The 19,175-nt window shown below is 38.4% G+C and overlaps 1 protein-coding gene across 12 annotated transcripts in view; it reads left to right on the forward strand.

The window, feature by feature from the left end:
* ptprk (protein tyrosine phosphatase receptor type K) overlaps positions 1–19,175 on the forward strand; it is a 108,579-nt gene that overhangs the window by 36,504 nt on the left and 52,900 nt on the right. For all 12 annotated transcript variants that reach the window (XM_075459143.1, XM_075459144.1, XM_075459145.1 and 9 more), the window contains 7 exons: positions 3,143–3,265; positions 8,919–9,079; positions 9,907–9,958; positions 10,059–10,117; positions 16,345–16,426; positions 17,807–17,922; positions 18,808–18,982. In XM_075459143.1, the coding sequence (XP_075315258.1) occupies positions 3,143–3,265; positions 8,919–9,079; positions 9,907–9,958; positions 10,059–10,117; positions 16,345–16,426; positions 17,807–17,922; positions 18,808–18,982 (768 nt within the window). The remainder of the gene's footprint in view (positions 1–3,142; positions 3,266–8,918; positions 9,080–9,906; positions 9,959–10,058; positions 10,118–16,344; positions 16,427–17,806; positions 17,923–18,807; positions 18,983–19,175) is intronic.

The raw sequence follows: 19,175 nt of genomic DNA on the forward strand, positions 1-19,175 counted from the left end.
AATTGAAGTTTTTTCATCTCTATTCCACACTTAATGATTTTGCTGTTTTCCACCACATTAGATGCACAAATGCATGGCACTACAAATGCTACACATCTGAAAACCCACACACACATATTATTTACTCATACTTCTTACTTGTGTCACTGCAAATTACTAGCATTGTAATATTAACATGTGATTAACATGTGATTAACATGTGACCTGTGACAGTGTTCTGCTGACTCAGCGGAGTATCTCAGGAAAATGTGTAATAGGTAGGCCTACGTTTGTGTGCATGTCCAAAATGTAGTAGAGCCAGAAAATTGCTTGTTTGCCGTCTTGTATTGTGAAACTGCTAAATCTTTCCCTGTGAACAGATGTAGTTATTTCACATTCTGGTGGGAGACTGTGTTGCGATTTTTGGTTCAGTGGTCAGTGTTTCTGCACTTCCAGAAAAAAGATTTGTTTTTCCGTACAATAGCCAGACATTTCTTGAATGCAGATCTATTATAAGAAAGATTATGAAAAGCTATATTGTTGTAAGAATTCCGTTGATGGTTTCAAGATATTGTTTTGGACAAGTGTTGCTCCATTTTTGTCTACCAGAAAGCAGAAAACTTCTGGTACCAACATCTTTTCTGGCTGAGAAATTGTACATATTCACTTTAAAACCTCAGATTGTAGAGATAATGTTACATGTGAATATTACATGTGATATTTAGCACAAGATATTTAACAACATAATAGTTTTCCTGCTGTTGTATACTGGTTTACTGGTTTGCAGATGTACATACCATACCCTTCCAAACACATCAGTGTTACACTTTGCTCTTTTAAACCATGCAGAGAGGAGCACCTGACAGCAAGATGTAAACTGACACACACACACTGTGGGAGACAGGAGGCCGTGGAGCACACGTAGACACAAACAGCAGCATTTTCTTATCTAAATAAATTAGAGTGCCTACATCTAACTTTTGGAGATAATAGCTGTAATTTTGATGTATCAGAAATATTTGGGATACAGTTGGAAAAAGAAACAAGCTGTGCTTTATTTAATGCCCTCAGCGTGTCCCAGAATTTCTTTTTAATTATGACTGTTGGTGACTTACTATGACAAAGACTTAATTGAACTGAATGGGAGAGAAGTGAATTGCCCAGTAAGAGGCTGGTTCAAGAATGCCACTGAGAGGAATGTGATCCAGTGTCCCTCTGAGGCTGTGAGTCACAGCCAGCCATGCAGCCGGCAGCCGAAGACAGTCGCTTAGTTTGATGTTAACTCGTTTCTCCTCTGGCGGCGTCTGTCACGTCTTGGTATGCCTCTGTAGGGGAGCTCAGATCAGCGGGGTATCTGAGGGCCTGTCGTTCTGCTCTCCATCACAGCCGCCACAGCTCGCTCTAGGACACAGGTAGCAAAGCTGTACCGCTAACTGAATGTTAGATTTAAGTTGCTTGCAGTGCTGGTTGCTGATAGTGCTTTAAGGTGGCTTGCTCGCTTATATCTTCTTTCTCAGTAGTTTCTAAGTGAGTTTTGAACATCCCATTTTCTGTTTTTTGGAATTACGGTTTCCTGCTTATTGATGTCTCTCAGTCTCCAAAAACTGAAAGGTACTGAAAGAAATTTACATAAGATACATGAAGATACAGTGGAAAAACAAATGAATGTCTCCCAAGTGTGGGTCAGCTCTCTGTGTTCAACACCATGACGTCAGAATTGTTCAGTTTTAATTTTGTTGTCATCAAAGGTTCAATATATAATACCTTAAACCTTTAGCAGCAAACAGTGAAATGTTGTACCTTTCCCTCTCTCAAATACTGTGGTTGAGATTAAAAAAGTATTGACTGTAGAGGTTGCTGCACAACCTCAGTTTCTTTTGGACAGGTCAACATAAGAAAATATCCATAGATGGTGAGTAGAGTGACAACCGCCGTATGAGATCGTAATATCTCTTAAAATCCCACACTGTGCCTCAAGATTTTAAAAGCCAAGTCTTCATTCGTATTTAGATGATGTGAACAAGAAAAAAATGGGGGGAAAAACTCTACCAATACACAGAAAAGTTTATGTTTGCTTGAGGTGGTTTTTACCTGTTTTGGAAGAAGACTTGATATTCATGAGGGGGAACGTGCAAAGCTTTGACTTGGCAAAGATCTAAATGTCTGCTCACCGACTGTCTCTGAAGTGGCAAACAATAAAAAACACTCTAAAGAATAACTGGCATCTTCCCAGACATGATATGATATTCAGTTATTCTCAGAGAAAAACTTCTTGTGAATGTCCACAGCAGTTATTTCTTCCCCACTTTTAGGTTTGTTTCAAATTTTCCTTCCACTGAAATAAAACCAAATAGCAATGCAGTCCATATCGCCCCCTCGAGTGACACTAGAGCCCAGTTTATTCATTTTAAACTGCTCAATGAAAACATGTTTGATTCATATGACTTTTTTAAGCCTTTACAAAGATTGCTTCAGATTTGCATCACAAGTGAATAGAAACCCTGTTATAGTAGATTTTCTCGATCCCAACTATATCCACTTAAGCTTATGAAGGGCACAAAGGACACCTCCATTTGACTGCCGATGACTAGAGACTTGAATCAGATGTCACGATGGCTTTTCTTAGCCATGTCTCTTCTAGCCATTTTATTAACACAAGCCGAGCATCACTGCTAGGTCGATGAATCAGATAGCTAGTAGTGATCAGAAATCTGTTCCTATCAGCAAAATTACCAGCATGACCCACATATCACTGCAGGTTGAGCGGTTGAGCTATCTGTCAGCGACAAGTGACGTCTCTTTGTATTAGAGCAATTTCCTGTTTAGGCAGAGCTAGAGGCGCCCAGCTCACACATGGCTGTCCTCAGGCTGCGGTGATGGGCTCAGATGATCAGCCCAAGGCTCTGCTGATTGAGTCAGAGGTGATCCTGACTGGCCTTGAGTGACGGCTGTCGGAGCTCAGACCTCCTGGTGTTTTTTTTAATGAACCGAGACAAACACACACAGAGTGAAAAACAGCACTTAGGAAAGCTTCAAAGGTCTTTGGGAAAGACCAGAAGAATGTTAATACTGAATCAAAATAAACTTGTTTACTGATTTGATTCGGCAAATATTTTTGCTCCTAATGAGTTCAACTGAATCTCCCTGTCTTTCTTTTTTGCAGGAAGCTGTACGTTTGATGAGGGCTTCTCTCAGTGTGATTACCAACAAGACCCTTATGATGACTTTGACTGGACGCACATCAACACCCAAGAAGTACCATATGTCTCACCAGACCTCCCACAAGGTGAGGCTCCACTACCTCTTTCCTATTTCTTACCTACCAATGGTTTTCTCACACAGTTCCTCTGAATGGGGAAATAGCTCTGTGTATTTAAGCACCATTTAAAGTGCGTGTGCCCTTCTTGAAGCATGAAGTGTTCAACAGTTCAATTCATTTCACTTTATAGAAGAAAGATTTGTGCTAAATGCACTACTTCATTCCTGTCAGCAGACTTAATAGTTATCGTCTTACACAATATAATGCATGGTGTAAACAAGAGGGTCACAACTGTTTTTGCCCATGAGCCAAAAAAGTCATAAGTGATGTTTTTTTATGTCAAAGATTTTTTTGAAGATTTGAAAAAGACACGTTTTCTCTCATTTTCTCAGATTCTTATTCTGATGAAAGGTTTAAAGGTTTTTAACTCAAAGACAAAATCATGTCATACCAAAGGATAGAGAAGAAAAAAGTTATTTTTTTAAATCTCAGTCATTCATTCCATCAATCATCTCACAACCCTGTAGTTGCATTTTTGTTGAGGGCTCTTTGGAGGGAGTCTGGCTCTACTTCAGGAACAACAGATCATAACTAAGTGTAGTGTAGTAGTTGTCAAAACTTACTCCATCTTGATTAGCTTCCATCTCCATGATCTGCTCAGAATTCTGCAGATCACTTCACTTTGTTTAGGATTTAGAAGCAGATTTTGATTATAATCGTGCTTTAGCTGAAGTAGAAGTTGAATGCAGGACTTTAAGAGAGTATATCATTGTAGGGGCCACAATTTGTGGGAAAACTGGAATCTCCTCTCCTCTCCTCTCCTCTCTTTAATCAGTCGTGTTTTTCTCAGTGATGATGATGATGAAGGGGAAATTAAATCTTTCTGCCTCAGGGCTGAGGGTCTAATTAACAGTATATGAGGTCATTAATCAACAGCAGCGAACAGGGAAGGTTGCATACTTTACGGTGTTAGAAAGCAAACTGTTACAGCAGTAACTAGCTGTGCAATGTTGAGATACTAACTTACCTTACCAAAACAAACCACACAGTTTATGTATGAATACTGAAGTCAATCAGTAGGAATAAAACAAACACTTCGGAATTTGTTCCCTTAATTTCTCTCCTATTGTTTCCTTTCCTTTTGTTTCTTCTCTTCTCTATTCCATGTCTCCCTCTTTTCCCCCCATCTTTTCCACTGCTACAGAAGATAAAGACATTGTTACCATGACAATGTATTGCTGTTATTTATCTCCTATGCGTATCATCTTGACAACCCACCTTCTCTGACATTTAGAGAAAGGTTCAGTTCAAAAACAGCTCTCAACACTTTTCACATAAACACACATTTTCTCCCAATTTGTGTTGTTGTCTCGTACTTGTGGCCCTGCATATATTTAAGTGTCCAAAGGTGCAGAGCCAAACTCTTGCATTTAGTGTTATAAATACCAAGAGGTGTCACTATCCAACAAGGGCAGAGTTGCCACTTTGAAGAGGTTAAATACCTTGCCCAGGGGTACTGGGGTAATGCCTGGAATTAACATTACATTAACGCTCTAGAAGCTAGTTGCATGAACAGGGCATGGGGATGGCAGGGCAGGTTAATGGTTTGGAGATGTTGGTTGCTGAAGGGTAGGTTCTAAGCCTTGCCTAAAGGTATGGGAGCATGAACTGACATTTGATGTGTTAATAATGCCAGCAGGGTGTGGAACAGTACTGCAGTGGAATGAAAACAAGGTTGCTGGAGAGGGTTAGAGATACAGCACTTTGCAAGGTTTTCTACATCGAAGTAGTAGTTGGAAATGGCGAAAGGGTTGAGTTTGGAGCTGAAGTACCTTGCCCAGGGACACTTTGGTAATGTTTACGTTGGAATTGTTTGTTGTAGACTCCCTGAGGGCATGGTATGATTTAGGAAAAAAGAGCAGCACTAAACCTTTTTGGCTTTTGACCTTTGAAAACGATGGTTTAGTTTCCCACCATATATCTGGGGGAGTTATTAGAAGTGTTTGGCATCTGAAAAACATTGTCCAAAAAAGTAAATAAGAAAATAGATGAAAAAATAATACCAGAGGAAAGAGAATCGTCCACTATGAAAAAACAGAAATCTTTTTAAGAGTCATTTCATTTTTGAAAAATATACTTCTGTTCCATTCAACCCACTATTTCCTAACCAACATTTGTTCCTAAGTCAGTATTGAGAGAACATGGACGGTTTGGCAGTTTTTGTGATAGAAATAATAAAACTTGTCTGTGTAATCTCTCTGGGGGTTGATGTTGGCACTTTTCACCATGGCGGGACCTAGATGCAGCGCTGGCAAAAAGAGTCGTGCCAGTTGAACATTCATGGGCTGAAGCCGTGTGGCTCAGCGGACTAAAGCAGATACTCTTGACTCATAATGTTGTCAGCCAGTAACACCCTAAACCTATTTGGCATGCCATTCTCTCCATGTCGCTCTTTTTCCTCTTGTTTTCAACTGCACTCTCTAACAAGGAATGAGAAAAAAAAGACATTAAAACTGCAGCAGATCCACCGGATGTTTTAATGAGGATCCTGTTGATGGATACATCAACGCTCACCTATAAATAACATTAAAGCAGCCTTCTCTTTCTGTGTCTCTGCATGACTTGAACCTTAAGCTTCATGAAAGTTGTGCGTTTTATACTGGATTCCTTATATCTTAAACATATATATGCCTTTTTTTTTTTAGGTCAAATCCAAGTTAAAATGAATTTAATGAGCAGTGAGATTTTTTTTTTTTTTTTAGGAAACAAAATATGTTAATTATCAGTAAGGTTAGTCTTTATTTAACACCCAATGTTTTTTTGTTTTGTTGTTTAATTACATTTATTTACTGCATTTTCTTTGTTGTACACAGTTGAATAAAGTTTAAATCTTTATTACAGCTACATAAGTCAGTAAAATATATAATTTGAGGAATCGTGGTAAAATTCAAGGCAGTGGGTCTAAAAATAATCTTTTCACCAAAGATTATTGCATTTTATTGTATATAATGAACATGGTGATTTCCTTTCCATGATTTGATAGAATCCAAAAATAATCCTAAATCAATTCCATGTGTGACCAGTGGCATGTCAAGTCTACGACTTACCTTCTTACCAGTAATGAGTCAGGTTGAAACAGTGGGTTATTTCCGGAATGTCAGCTCCATTATTTTGGTTGTTATTTTGTATTCCACGTAAGAAACTAAAAAAAAGGACTCTGTCAGCTGTTTCTCCAGCTGGAAGCAGCAACTGTTTTGCCAAAGGATACATGCCTGTGCCCACCTCACTGCTGTTGTCGTTTATATGACACTTTTAGGTCTTACGGCTGTTACATGAGTATTTTTAGACTCATTGTTATATGGTGTCATCGTTCTATTTGTGGACTTTTTAGATTTTGGCAGTTCAAAGACATTTTCCTTTTTAGAAACTGGCAGTGTTCAGATGTCAGATGTTCTTTGCATCATGAAGCTTGCTTGCATAGCATGAGTGTTGGATCAGTTTCATGGACTGTTGGTCTTTCATTACTCATACTTTCCATTGCTATTTTTTTTGGTACAGATAGGGTTTTGTCATTATTTTTGTTGATAATAGGTTAATACTGGGGCAACTGGACAAATGATTGAATATTATTGAATTTATTTCAGATCATTTTTTTAATTACATTGTTGAACATTCACCTCTAGTTAATGTATTTGCCTATATAATTATATACGAGGCAGCGTTATGACTAGCTTAAGTCCCAAAGGTAATGCTTGGCGATGTGCGTGTTGTGACATATCTGGGTCTGCGGGTCTCTGACAGATTTGATTTCTGACAGATATTATTTACTCTTAGCTGGCACATCATCTTGGCAGCCATCTTAAAGGTACTTTTCACGTCACCATCTTAGCATTAGAGCCCAAAATATAGAAATAGGAATACTGTCAATAATGTTGTCACTTTAGTTGGATATGAATTAAAGAATTTTAGGAAGGGAATGTTGTTTGCTTCTTTTGTCTTCACTTTGGGACATGTTGGTAAAATTCACAACCTTAGTGGTTGAGATTATTTTAGTAATATAGACGTAGAAATGTGCTTTCTTTGTCTGTGCAGTAGGTATTTGAGGAGGTAATGATGACGTGAAAGTGATGAGAGATCAAGTGAAAGAAGAGCTAAACTAATATTTAGGGTGCTGAAAGTCTGATGTGTGTGTGTGTGTGTGTGTGTGTGTGTGTGTCTCACACGTGTTGTTGTGCACCAGCTGAAAGTCTTTTGTGTTCTGCTCTTTTCCACAGAGGAACATGTTTTCTCATAGTGGATTAGCCAAACAATAACCAATAATCACCATTGTCCTAAAGCCTATTGTACTGTACATATTTTGTATGATACAGTGTGCAAATTCAATTAACCCCTTTTTGTTACTGTTAAGGCACTTTGATAGAATTGTAATTTTTTTCTATTTTTAATTCAATTACACTTTAATTTGTTTGTGGTTAATTATGCCCTATTGTATTTTATTCTCTTTCATCTGCTTCTCTTCTTAATTATATTATTTTTTTTCGTATCACAACAAGATTTATTGTGACTTTGCGATATCAAATGGCTCAACTAATCCCATTAAAACCCTATAAAAGGACTGAACAAAAATATCCTTCAAAAAGAATCTTAATATCATCAGCTAGTTTCTACTAATTTGTAATGAGCTAACGTGATATTGTCAGATTAAAAAACAAACAGGAAAGGATCACACTTCATCATATATCAGTGCAACAGCATCTGGTTGAGGTTTTAGTTGATTACTAGAACATCTGGAAGGGCAGACTGTCAGTACACCGAGATTAAGTATTATTTCAAGCTCCATTTTCCACAGTCAGCCACTGGATATGGAAGATACTATGATACTCAGTAGTGACCGTTGGCTAGCAAAGTACCTGGAAAACATTTTTTTTCATGACTCTCTTAACATCTAGAGAATAAATAACACTAATAACATATTTTTATTTCCGTCGAGCAAAGAAAAGGGAAAGCTATATTTAATTTTTGAGGAAGTGCAGCAACTAAGGAGCAGATTCGATTGCCTGCTTTTGTGTGTCAAAGAAGAAACAAATAACATTGTGTACTAGTTTGTTTAAAGTGTCTGACTTTTGTATGGAAAGATAAACAGAAGAGTCAAATGTTCTTTCATAAAGGGAGACAATGATGGCTCGTTTTGGGGGGGATTTGTTCCTATGACAAGAAGCCCAACACTTGAATGTGTCTGTGCCAGAGAGTAAAGGAAACAGACAGCTGGTAGACTAATGGGGGTAAGGTTGTATAAGTTTCCATTCCTTTGTGTCAAGATACCAGAATGGGATGGGATTCCACGTGTAATGTTAAAGAGAACCTACACAGAGCAGTCGCTGTGTTCATGTAGGTAGGCCTACATGTAACACAAGCTGTGGGCTGCATGCCCACTCTTTGGCAGACACAGTCAAAAAACTGACTGTGTGTACACTCTTAACTACCTCCTCAGAGGACACCATTACTAGTCTATTCAAGCAGTGGATTATAGTAGGTATGGCGTGTACAAGCACAAACAAGTGCCAAAAAAAATGAGCTGATTCTTGGGTTATATTCGCAGATCCACCCTACTTTTTATGATTGCATTCAATGTTGCTTTTCAGACTATGCTCACCTTTCCTTTCTCTGTGTCTACATTCAGGTTCCTACATGTATGTTGATGTCTCTCAGTATGATGTCGGAGACAAGGCCAGGTTTCAGCTGCCAGTCATGAAGGAAAATGATACTCACTGTATTGACTTCAACTATCTGCTCACCAGCCCTGATGGCTCAAGCCCTGGTACCCTCAACGTCCTGGTGAAGGTACGGAGCACCAACCCAAGATGAGAAATACAGTAGTTATTTTGTCTCAACCCATTGAGACCTGACTTTAAGTATGAGTGTACCTTTGCCAATATTCAGAGGGAGCCTCAGGTCTTAACAGGTTAATGGACTGAGACGGATTGGTTCAATTTATTTGGTTTTATCTTTCTATGGCAAAACAAAAACAACTATGAATCAAGACCTAATGTAAACCTTCACCAGCTTTGGTATGGCAATTTACAACTCTGAAATAAGGTTAGATAAAATGGAATGCATTTGTTTTAATGAATTAAAGCTTTTGTTTGTGACAATGGCAGATGGTAACCAAAGTCTCTCCAGTTAAAACAAACAGAGAAGGTTTGATGGGAAAATATGGTCTTTGTTTTGTGAAACATTACCACAAATAATGCAGCTTGCATGCAGCACAGTCTGCTGACAGCCAAGTTAACAATTAATATAATAACAACATATTGATTAAAAAAACAAACTTCACTTACTGTGGGTGTTTAGTGTTCAGTCAAGTTATTTCGTTGTGCATTTATCAAAGTACAGAATACGGAGAAATTAATCACAGTTGGCATATTTGTCACTGGAAGTCTTAATTCAATGATTCAATTATTTCCTTCTATTTAATTTATTTCCACAGTGATCCAGACTTCTTTTGTGTTTTCTTTCAATTTGGGAAAGTTCTCAGAGAACAAACACATTTGTAAGATTGTAATTTCAATAGTTTTAGTGTGCGCTCACAGGGGCAGCATTATTAGTTGGATGTTTGATTTTCGTTTTGTGAATCATACGTTTTATATTGCGTTCTGCATTGTTTCTAGGTAAACAAGGGTCCCTTGGCAAACCCCATATGGAACGTGACTACTTACACTGGTAAAATCGGGCTGAAAGCATCACTCCGTCTTATTTAATTCACTGGATTCTGACCTGTTGTGATCATATTTCCTCATGTTGACTAATGTTTTTTCTTCAGGTAAAGACTGGCTGAAAGCTGAACTGGCCGTCTCCACCTTCTGGCCTAATGAATATCAGGTGAATCCCATAGTTACAACCAAAAGTTATATATATTAATGACTCCTTTCAGTTGTGCTGATATGAATACACACATCACACACAAATACAAACACATACATGCTGTGAGGCAGACTCTTGATTTATTTGTGTTGACTGAGGCTCAGGAGGTGACGATTAGGCAAGGGATGGTGTGTATTTATTTGTGTGTTTGTGTACGTGTGTTGGACGCTGATATTTCTGAATCAGAATCTTTCTGATTGTTTTCTATGCTTTTATGTCTTATTTAGGAGTTTCTAAGGAACACCTATCTTATCTGACCTGAACCTAAAGAGATTCACAAAGGAGAATGTGCTGCTGGAATATTGTAGTTGCTTGCTTGTGGTTGCTTGTGTGGATTTTTCTCTCATCCTTTGATAATTTATATCAGTTATGATCTGTGTGCGTGTGTGTGTTTGGTGGCTGGTGTTGACAGATGTGTGCATGTTTCAGACTAGCCTGTTCTCGCAGGCATACACACTGATCATGTTAACACACACAGCCTGGGGACCATGTTATACTACTTTAAGGCTAAATGTGAAAGCATCCTCCAAATGGCCCATCTGGAGCCCTTTCTCTCTCAGTGACTGTGGGAGGAGCTCACCAGCTTGAAACTCGTGTGTCAACATGTTTTAATTGAACATAATCATCCTGGTTTGCTGAGGCATATGTAGCCTTTTCAGGCTGTGAAGCAGGTTATTGGATTTGAGGTTATGAAGCTATTTTGTCATGTTTGAACATGTTTCTGTGTTAGCACTTTAGCTTGAGTTGTAATGAGCCTGGTTTCTCCAGGGGTAGACTTTTCACATGTAGACATTCTGCACACAAAGGCGATAAAAGATTAACACAAAATGCACATACACAGAGCTTTTTTAGGTATACCTTGAAATTACTGTACAAATGTTGCATGTATTATTTCTATTTTATGAGGAAAAACTTTTTAAACCAAGATCATCAAAAGTTCTGAGACTATCATTGCATTGCTATTTATGGGAGCAGTTTTGTCATTCAAGCTGAAACAACAAGTGAATCAATTATCCATTATCCATTAAAACAATTAGTTTAACTGAATAAGAAAATCTCTCTTTTTTCTTACGTAATATTAAATGTTGGGTTTTGGACTGTTGGTTAGACGTAGAAAATTAATTTTTAAAAATGAACTCCTTTTTTTGTGTTTAATGGTAGTTAATCCAGTAGTTAGACCCTGAATGTAACGATACATTAAACTTAATGACAAATAAACTATTCTTTACTTGCAATTCTTCTTGGTTAGATAGACTCCCTTACAGACATGAATAAATAGTTTTTTATGTTTCTCATTTATAAAACGCCACAAATGTTGCTTCCAAATGACCTCTCATCTCGTCTCTCACATGTCCGGTGCATCTTCCTGTAATTTTCGAAACACAGATATTCCCAATTCTTTATTTAAAGAGAATCCAATCCCAATTAGATGATATATTAAAATATTATTTAAAAAAGTATTTGATAGTTTGAAGATGGATGAAAAATGGAACTTACTGTCAGTTTGAACCCTGGTCTGTTTTCATATCATTTCTATTTGTGGCTTTTTTGGATTTTGGGCACTAATAAGATTTGTTTTGTTTACCATCATTAGAAATCTCTCTTCTGTCTTTTGCCACTGGAGCATATATTATATTTAGCTTTGGTTAGTATTAGTGAGTATATATAGAGACAGGAGGTGCCTAAAACCAAATTTACATTTATTAGTATTCAGACTATAACATAAGATGAAAAACTCTCTCCTCCCTGCAGCTTTGAATATTTTTGATTCAGTGCCCATACATGCATACATCAAAGTGATATATGCAACTGGATGATAAGAGGATGTATGTTATCGCCCAGCCCTACTCTAGAGTGATGATATGTCAGTCCTGTGCCGTCAGCATTTCCGAGTACCTTTGCCTGTGTCTGAACTTGTAAACATGTGCTATCAATAATCTTGCTTCACAATGATGATCCGTCTGCGGGTGTTCGGCACCTGCATGATCAGAGAGGACCGTCATACGTTCCATGAGAGACAGAATTTAAAGAGTCTTATGAGTGATGATGAAATTTTACAGGGAGGTGAAGTAATCAATGACTTGCATCCAAGTTACAATGACCCCAGGCATTATGGAAATAATTCAAATTCCACATACTGGAATACAAGATCATTATCACAGCTGTATTTCTAGAACTGATTTGTCTTACTGATGTGAAACATGATTTACTTTTGACTTCACTGCCAAAAGATTTGGCTCAATATTTAAATCAACAACAAACTACAGATTCAGATCTAGTTAAATCTCTGAATGTTGAAAACAATTAGACACAGAGAGGAAAGGTTATTTACTGTCAAGCTCAAACAAGGTATAATGCTCAGTAAAAAGCAATGTGTTGCAGAATATTTTTGACGTTATAATATGTAGATGCAAAATTATCATGAAATATACTTACCTCTTATATGTGAGTGATAGATTGACAGGGACAATACTAAGCCATTCAGTCCATCAAAAGGTTTTGAGCATTACTTTATCAGCAAATGTGTGTGTTTTGTAATCCCAGCTTCTCTGCTCTGTGTTGAGCAGTAGTGCTGCCATCACAGGGGGGGCCTTCGTCCATCTTTGTATGCAGTTATAGTTTTTATTCTGTTTCAAAAAGAAAAGTATGCAAGTATCACATTATCTTTCCAAATTCAGAGATGATAAACAAAGATTTGTGACCTGGACTTTCTTCAAGTGCTTGACCTGGATGTGTCTCAGTTTGAATTCAAAATAATATATATTGTTTATTTGTACTTTTTCCATGCAAAGGACGAAAGGTTAATAGGGGAAGTTATGAAAAAATATATTTATAACAACAATTGAGAATTCACTGGAGAGGCAGGGAGCCAGGTGAACTGGGCGTCAGACAGACAGAGATGAAGGCATTAAAAGTGAGCTGCTGTCTTTTTGCTGTGCTCCACTGCGAGCTATGACTGAAAGATGATAGAAAAGAGAGACAAGAGAGATTGGAAGGGGAGGGAGACAGAGAGAGGAGAATATGACAAGCAGGAGATGATAAGTTATGGGTAAACAGTTCACGGCAGATTTCCATTTACAAGTGATAAATGACAACAACTGCTCACCCCTTCACTCTCATTCTCCATTTGCCTCTCTTTTTGATGACTACCTTCTCTCCTTGGTTCATTACAGATCTCCTTTCTGAGTAAACAGTTTTAGAACACAGATAGTAAGCCAGACACAGAGAAAGAGAAATTAGAGTGACAAAATGGCTAGAAAGAGATCTTGAGAGGTGTTTGAGAAGAGTTTGTGATGAGGAGAATCATCTTCATTCTGCTCCTTAGTTAATGAACTGGAAGGCAATTGAAACACCATTTGCCTTGAAACTTGCGGATCTTGTTTAGTGTTAGTCATGTAATTTCAAAATCAGAATCGAGTTTATTGCCAAGTTTGCATTACAAGGAATTTGACTTGGTGTGGTTGGTGCAGACAATATACAGAATCTAGATATATATACAAATAGAGAGGTCTGAAGATGCTACGTCAATGTAGCGTGTGGGTCTGGAAGGGAAGAGGGAGAGAGTCAGCGTCAAGGAGGGCTCCGGGCCTTGTTGATAAGGCTAGTAGCGGATGGGAAGAAACTGTTCTTGTGGTTTGCGGTTTTGGTCCTGATGGACCGCAGCCTCCTGGCAGAGGGGAGTGTCTGAAAGAGTTTGTGACTGGGGTGCGAGGGATCAGCCACAATCTTTCCTGTCTGCCTCAGAGTCTTGGAGGTGTACAGGTCTTGGAGAGATGTAAGATTGCAGCCAATCACCTTCTCAGCAGACCAAGTGACACGCTGCAGTCTGCCCTTGACCTTGGCGGTGGCAGCAGCGTACCAGATGGTGATGGAAGAGGTGAGGATGGACTCAATGATGGAGGAGTAGAAGTGGACCATCATTGTCCTTGGCACGTTGAATTTGTTCAGCTACTGCAGGAAGTACGTCCTCTGATGGGCTCTCTTGATGAGGGAACTGATGTTCAGCTCCCACTTGAGGTCCTGGGAGATGATAGTTCCCAGGAAGCAAAAAGACTCCACAGAGTCACTTGTGGAGTCACAGAGGGTGATGGGGGTAGGTGAGGCTGAGTTCTTCCTGAAGTCCACAACCATCTCCACTGTCTTTATAGCATTGAGCTCCAGGTTGTTCTCCCTGCACCAGGTTGCCAGATGGTCAGCCTCCCACCTGTAGGCAGACTCGTCACCATCAGAGATAAGTCAGATGAGAGTCGTGTAAAATTTCCAGTGTTGGGAGAAGAAAAGTAGGGAATAAACCCTCTGGTGATTCATGAGGTCCTCTCTGGTGAAAGAGCTCCGGGTACCATCGCAAAAAACAGAGTTAAAGCGCACCAACACACAGAGGCAGCCGTCCGCGCAATTTAGATACTGAGTCTTGATTTGTTATTCTCCTCTTTGTCAGTACGCTGGCACACATCAGAGTAACTCACAATACGCTTTCAGGCATTGTTTTTTCTTATGTCACATTCATGCTGGCCACCCATTGTAATGAGAAGCAGCCTATAAGTGGAGTATCTGAGTAGGGAAACCCTTGGGCACAATAATCAGCTTAACATAGTTGAGCTGGAGTAGATAACCCTGCATTTTCCTTTCCAGATGGCTCAAAAGAAGTATGACTGCTTGATTCCGGTGCATGGAAGCCTTTCACCAGGCACTCCAAGTCACATTTAGATTGTTTTCCAGGGGATTTTTTAATTGTGACATACTGTGCAGCAGAATGTCCTTTTTTATGATTTAATTCACAAGAATACCAGTTAAAACAAAACAGTGGCATACATAGTGTCAACACTGGCAGCATAACCTAAACCCATTCAGTTACAATTAGTTATTTTTAACATTTTTATCAACTTCTAAACAATGATAAGATGGAAATTAGTGTCCTTCAATTTGTTTTGTTTGGTAAATCGTAACTTATAAAGGTTAAGTGGGCATCATCTGTTGGTGGAAACACAATATGAAATTCATAAGTATCTCTTCCTTAGTGTCATTATTACCTTAGATTGGGAATGCTCTCTAAAAACACTGCAGGCTTATCTCCCCTCCCCACCCCATCACTAATTTGTTTTTTAAACCACAGATTGACTACAGTTTCACTGTAAGGACAAACTATGACTCAAGAGTGGTCCTTTTTACATTAATTTGCCACTGTAGTTTTGTGGTAGGTTGGGGGGGGTATTCAGTTTCAATTAGCAGTTTAAGTGGCTGCACAGTATAGAATTTACATTTGCTAAGCTTTACAGGGGGCTGCTTATTCATCCATTACAACACCTACACACTGAAATGAACTAGTGCAGGCAAAAACACACTCAAGCTGAAGGCTCAAAGAGAAGATAGATAGAAATGTAAAAAATAAATGAAAAGTGGTATAAAAGTAAAGCAGAGAAGGAAAACGCCAGAAAGTCATTGTAATGAAAAACAAACATATGGTGTCTAACCCTTCATTTTCTTTCTTATCATACTGGGTGTCATTACCAGTGTTGCTATTTTTGTGGCAGCCATTTTATGTGTACCGAAGGAGATTACTATGATCCAACAGGAAGTATACCATTTATCTTTCCTTCCTCGTTGGCTAGAATGTTAAACTTCAGCAGCAGCAGTCAAGACGGAGGCTTTGTATTTATCCAGTTTTATGCACATCACCAGCAGCTGTCACCGACTGCCCTATGATTGGAGTGTTCACCTTGACAACAATTTTAAATGGCATCTAAACAGTTTGGGATTTTGTATCGATACAGAAAAGTGCTTGTTTGCAAAATTTTTCTAACCGAGAAAGAGCATTTGTAGGTTATTCCAGTCGTTTTTTGTTTTTATGACATAGAATAAAAGACGTCCGAGTATAAAAAGGAGGAATGACCTTACAGTCCAATAATCTCTTATGTGCTCTGTATTATTTGGTGAAACACACTGCAAACACACACAGCAGAGATCTGAAAAATGCAAGGTCAAAATGAAACTTCTAAATAGAATGAATATATGTCACTGATGTTTTTTGATACAAGTTGTGTTTAGATTTCTACATCTTCTGCATACATTACAGATTTGTTAAACATACTCTTTTCTCAATGAAACTCTTTTTAAATCTGTACAGAACAATATATAATGATAATGAAGACAGTTATAGGTAAATCTGCTCTCTCTTTTTTTCTCAGGTTATATTTGAAGCAGAAGTGTCGGACAGCAAAGCCGGCTTCATTGCCATAGATGACATTCAGGTGCTCAGCTACCCATGCGGTGAGTCATTATCATGCCAGCAATTAGTCCTAGTTCGCTGAATAAAGGCTGATAGCTTTGGCCACTAATTAGACTGTACCTGGGATGGTTTCTGTTGCAGCTGAATGGGTAGATAAGTGGGAAGGTGACACAAGAGAGGACGGCTGCAGCGAGAGGAGAAAGACAAGTCGTAGAAAAAAATGAAAGAAATAAAAAACAGCGAGATTGTGAGGAGGGAAAACATAGAGAGAAAGAGGAAAGAGGAGAGAGTGAAGCGGGAAATGAGACAGTATTAGGGCAATCATGGAGAGAAGATTCTGACCACTCAGCATTTCTCTATCCCTTTAACCCTAAGTGCACACAGTTGCACAGACACACATACAGACTGAACAGTAGCTGTCTTGTCTCTGCACTAGCAGGAAAAAGAGGTGGGCTGTGGTTCATTTTATATTCTTGCGACATCTCAGGTCTTCTTCTTTACTTCGCCTGAGTGTTTCCTCCCTGCTAGAAGTGAAAAAGAGTTGTGACGACAAACTGATACTGTTAACAGAGGAGTTTGTTAATCTAAAGCTACAGCATGTTCCAGGTGGGTCCTTATGTTAGAAAAGAAGCTATTATAACTTTGGTGATTTGTCCAGTAGCAGCACTGAAATGTTTCAGACAATTCTGTTTCTTAATGGATTCCATTGATTAAGAGTCAGAAAAAATAAACTATCAAGCACCATGCCCGCTACAGTTGGGAGGTCCTGATATCCCTGTGGTCACTGTTATCTATGGTATGGTTAAACACATTACTAGACCAAGACCAGAAATCTCAGAAAATATTAAATGAAGAGGATCCCCAGTCCCTTCCAGGGAGAGCATCAAGACTCTTACTCAGAAGGAACAACTATTTGAAAAGGAATTAGTAGTTAGTCTCCACAGTAGACGCATTCATTCTCACAGCTGCATTTCTGGACACAGGTTTGTGTGTGTGTGCACATTTGCATGAATGGATGGGTGTGTGTTTGTGTGTGTGTGTGTATTTTATTTCACCATAGGAGCTTCTATCTATTATTGCAATAACACCACCTGAATAAAAATGTTCTGACTGAACTGCACCTTTTGGGTCTAAACAGCTTATTTCGTGCCTTAGGATGGTGGTTATTCTGACATGACGTTGATATTACCTCATGTGGCAATTCAGTACTGTGCTTTATTTTTTCTAAAACTCATAAAATCCAATCGCAGTAAAAACGGAACAAATTCCTTAGGGTAGCACAGTATCCTGTGAGGTAAACGGTGTTTGTAATAACCCACTGACACCGTCAACTGTCAAATCAATACAGCAACACATTTAAAAACACAAACAAATACATATCAATCTGACTTCTTTAATCTGTTTGACTCTATTTCCCGCAGATAAATCCCCTCATTTCCTACGCCTTGGGGACGTGGAAGTGAATGCTGGACAAAATGCTACATTTCAGTGTATCGCCACAGGAAGAGACACCTCAAACAATAAGCTGTGGTTACAGGTACAGTCATTATCATACACATAACATGCGCAATGCGCATGTACTGATGAAAACAATGATATTGTTTACAGATAAGATAATGATATCAGAAACATAACAGGAACCAAAATTATTTGATATTTTTTGTGATATCTGTAGTTATATAGTTATAGACAAAGACCAGTTTCACCAATCACAGAAATCCTCAACTTACCTGGACGAAAACGTGTGAATAAAACAACAAAAAAACAAGTGTAAAACAATTTATTTTCTTATTTGCAAGACCAAAAGATGTTGTGTGTTGTAATTTTTTTTCTGATATTGCTTTTGCGTATCAAAAAATCTATAAAAATTGTAACTATTTGCTTCCAAAAAAACATTAATTATCTTAATAGAACTGGAAACGATAAAGAAATGTCAAAAGTTTCTTAAATTAAGCAAATAAAACAATGCTCATGGAAAAGAAAAAGATGAAAATGAGTCAGTCTTTACCAAATATCCAACCTTTAGATTCTTTTGTGTGCAGTCACAAATATTTAGTACAAACAAGTACAGAAACATATGGCACAAAGAAATGAAACAGTGCACTGAGGACCGGTACGTCTAATTATAAAGTGTTACACACACGTACTCAGACACACACACTCAGTACAACTCGAGGCAATACATCTAGTAGCAAACATGATTAAGAGTTTAATAGCTGCTGATTTCATTATGGCTCTTTTGTAGTCATGACCTTCAAACCTGCTGTCAGTAAGGCAAAGGGGGGATGAAAATGTGTGTGTGTGTCTAGATGTTGGTGTGTGTGGCCCCTTGCTGACTTGTGACCTTGAGCAAGGCAATGAACCCTCCACAGCCACTGCAGCATTAGATTTGACTGTTTTTTTTAAACTGTTTGTTATTCAGAGGAGAAATGGAGAAGATATTCCCGTGGCTCTGACCAAAAACATCAACCACAGACGGTTTGCAGCCTCTTTCCATCTCAAAGAAGTCACTAATCAGGATCAAGATCTGTATCGCTGCGTCACCCAGTCAGAGCGTGGCTCTGGGGTGTCTAACTTTGCAGGTCTTATCGTCAGAGGTGAGGATTTTTAGAGATATTTTATGGTTTTTTGATTTATTTGCTATCTGTTGTGTGGTTGTTTGTGTTGCTTCCTGTTTCATTTTCTGATTTTACATTTAATTTTCTGGATATTACTATTCCTGCTTCAGTAGGCTATATTTAGTTGGAAGTAAGACATATGGTTGAGTATTTTTATCATTCAGCCGCACAA

The sequence above is a fragment of the Odontesthes bonariensis genome, chromosome 24 (genome assembly GCF_027942865.1).
Source record: "Odontesthes bonariensis isolate fOdoBon6 chromosome 24, fOdoBon6.hap1, whole genome shotgun sequence".
NCBI classification, from domain to species: Eukaryota; Metazoa; Chordata; class Actinopteri; order Atheriniformes; family Atherinopsidae; genus Odontesthes; species Odontesthes bonariensis.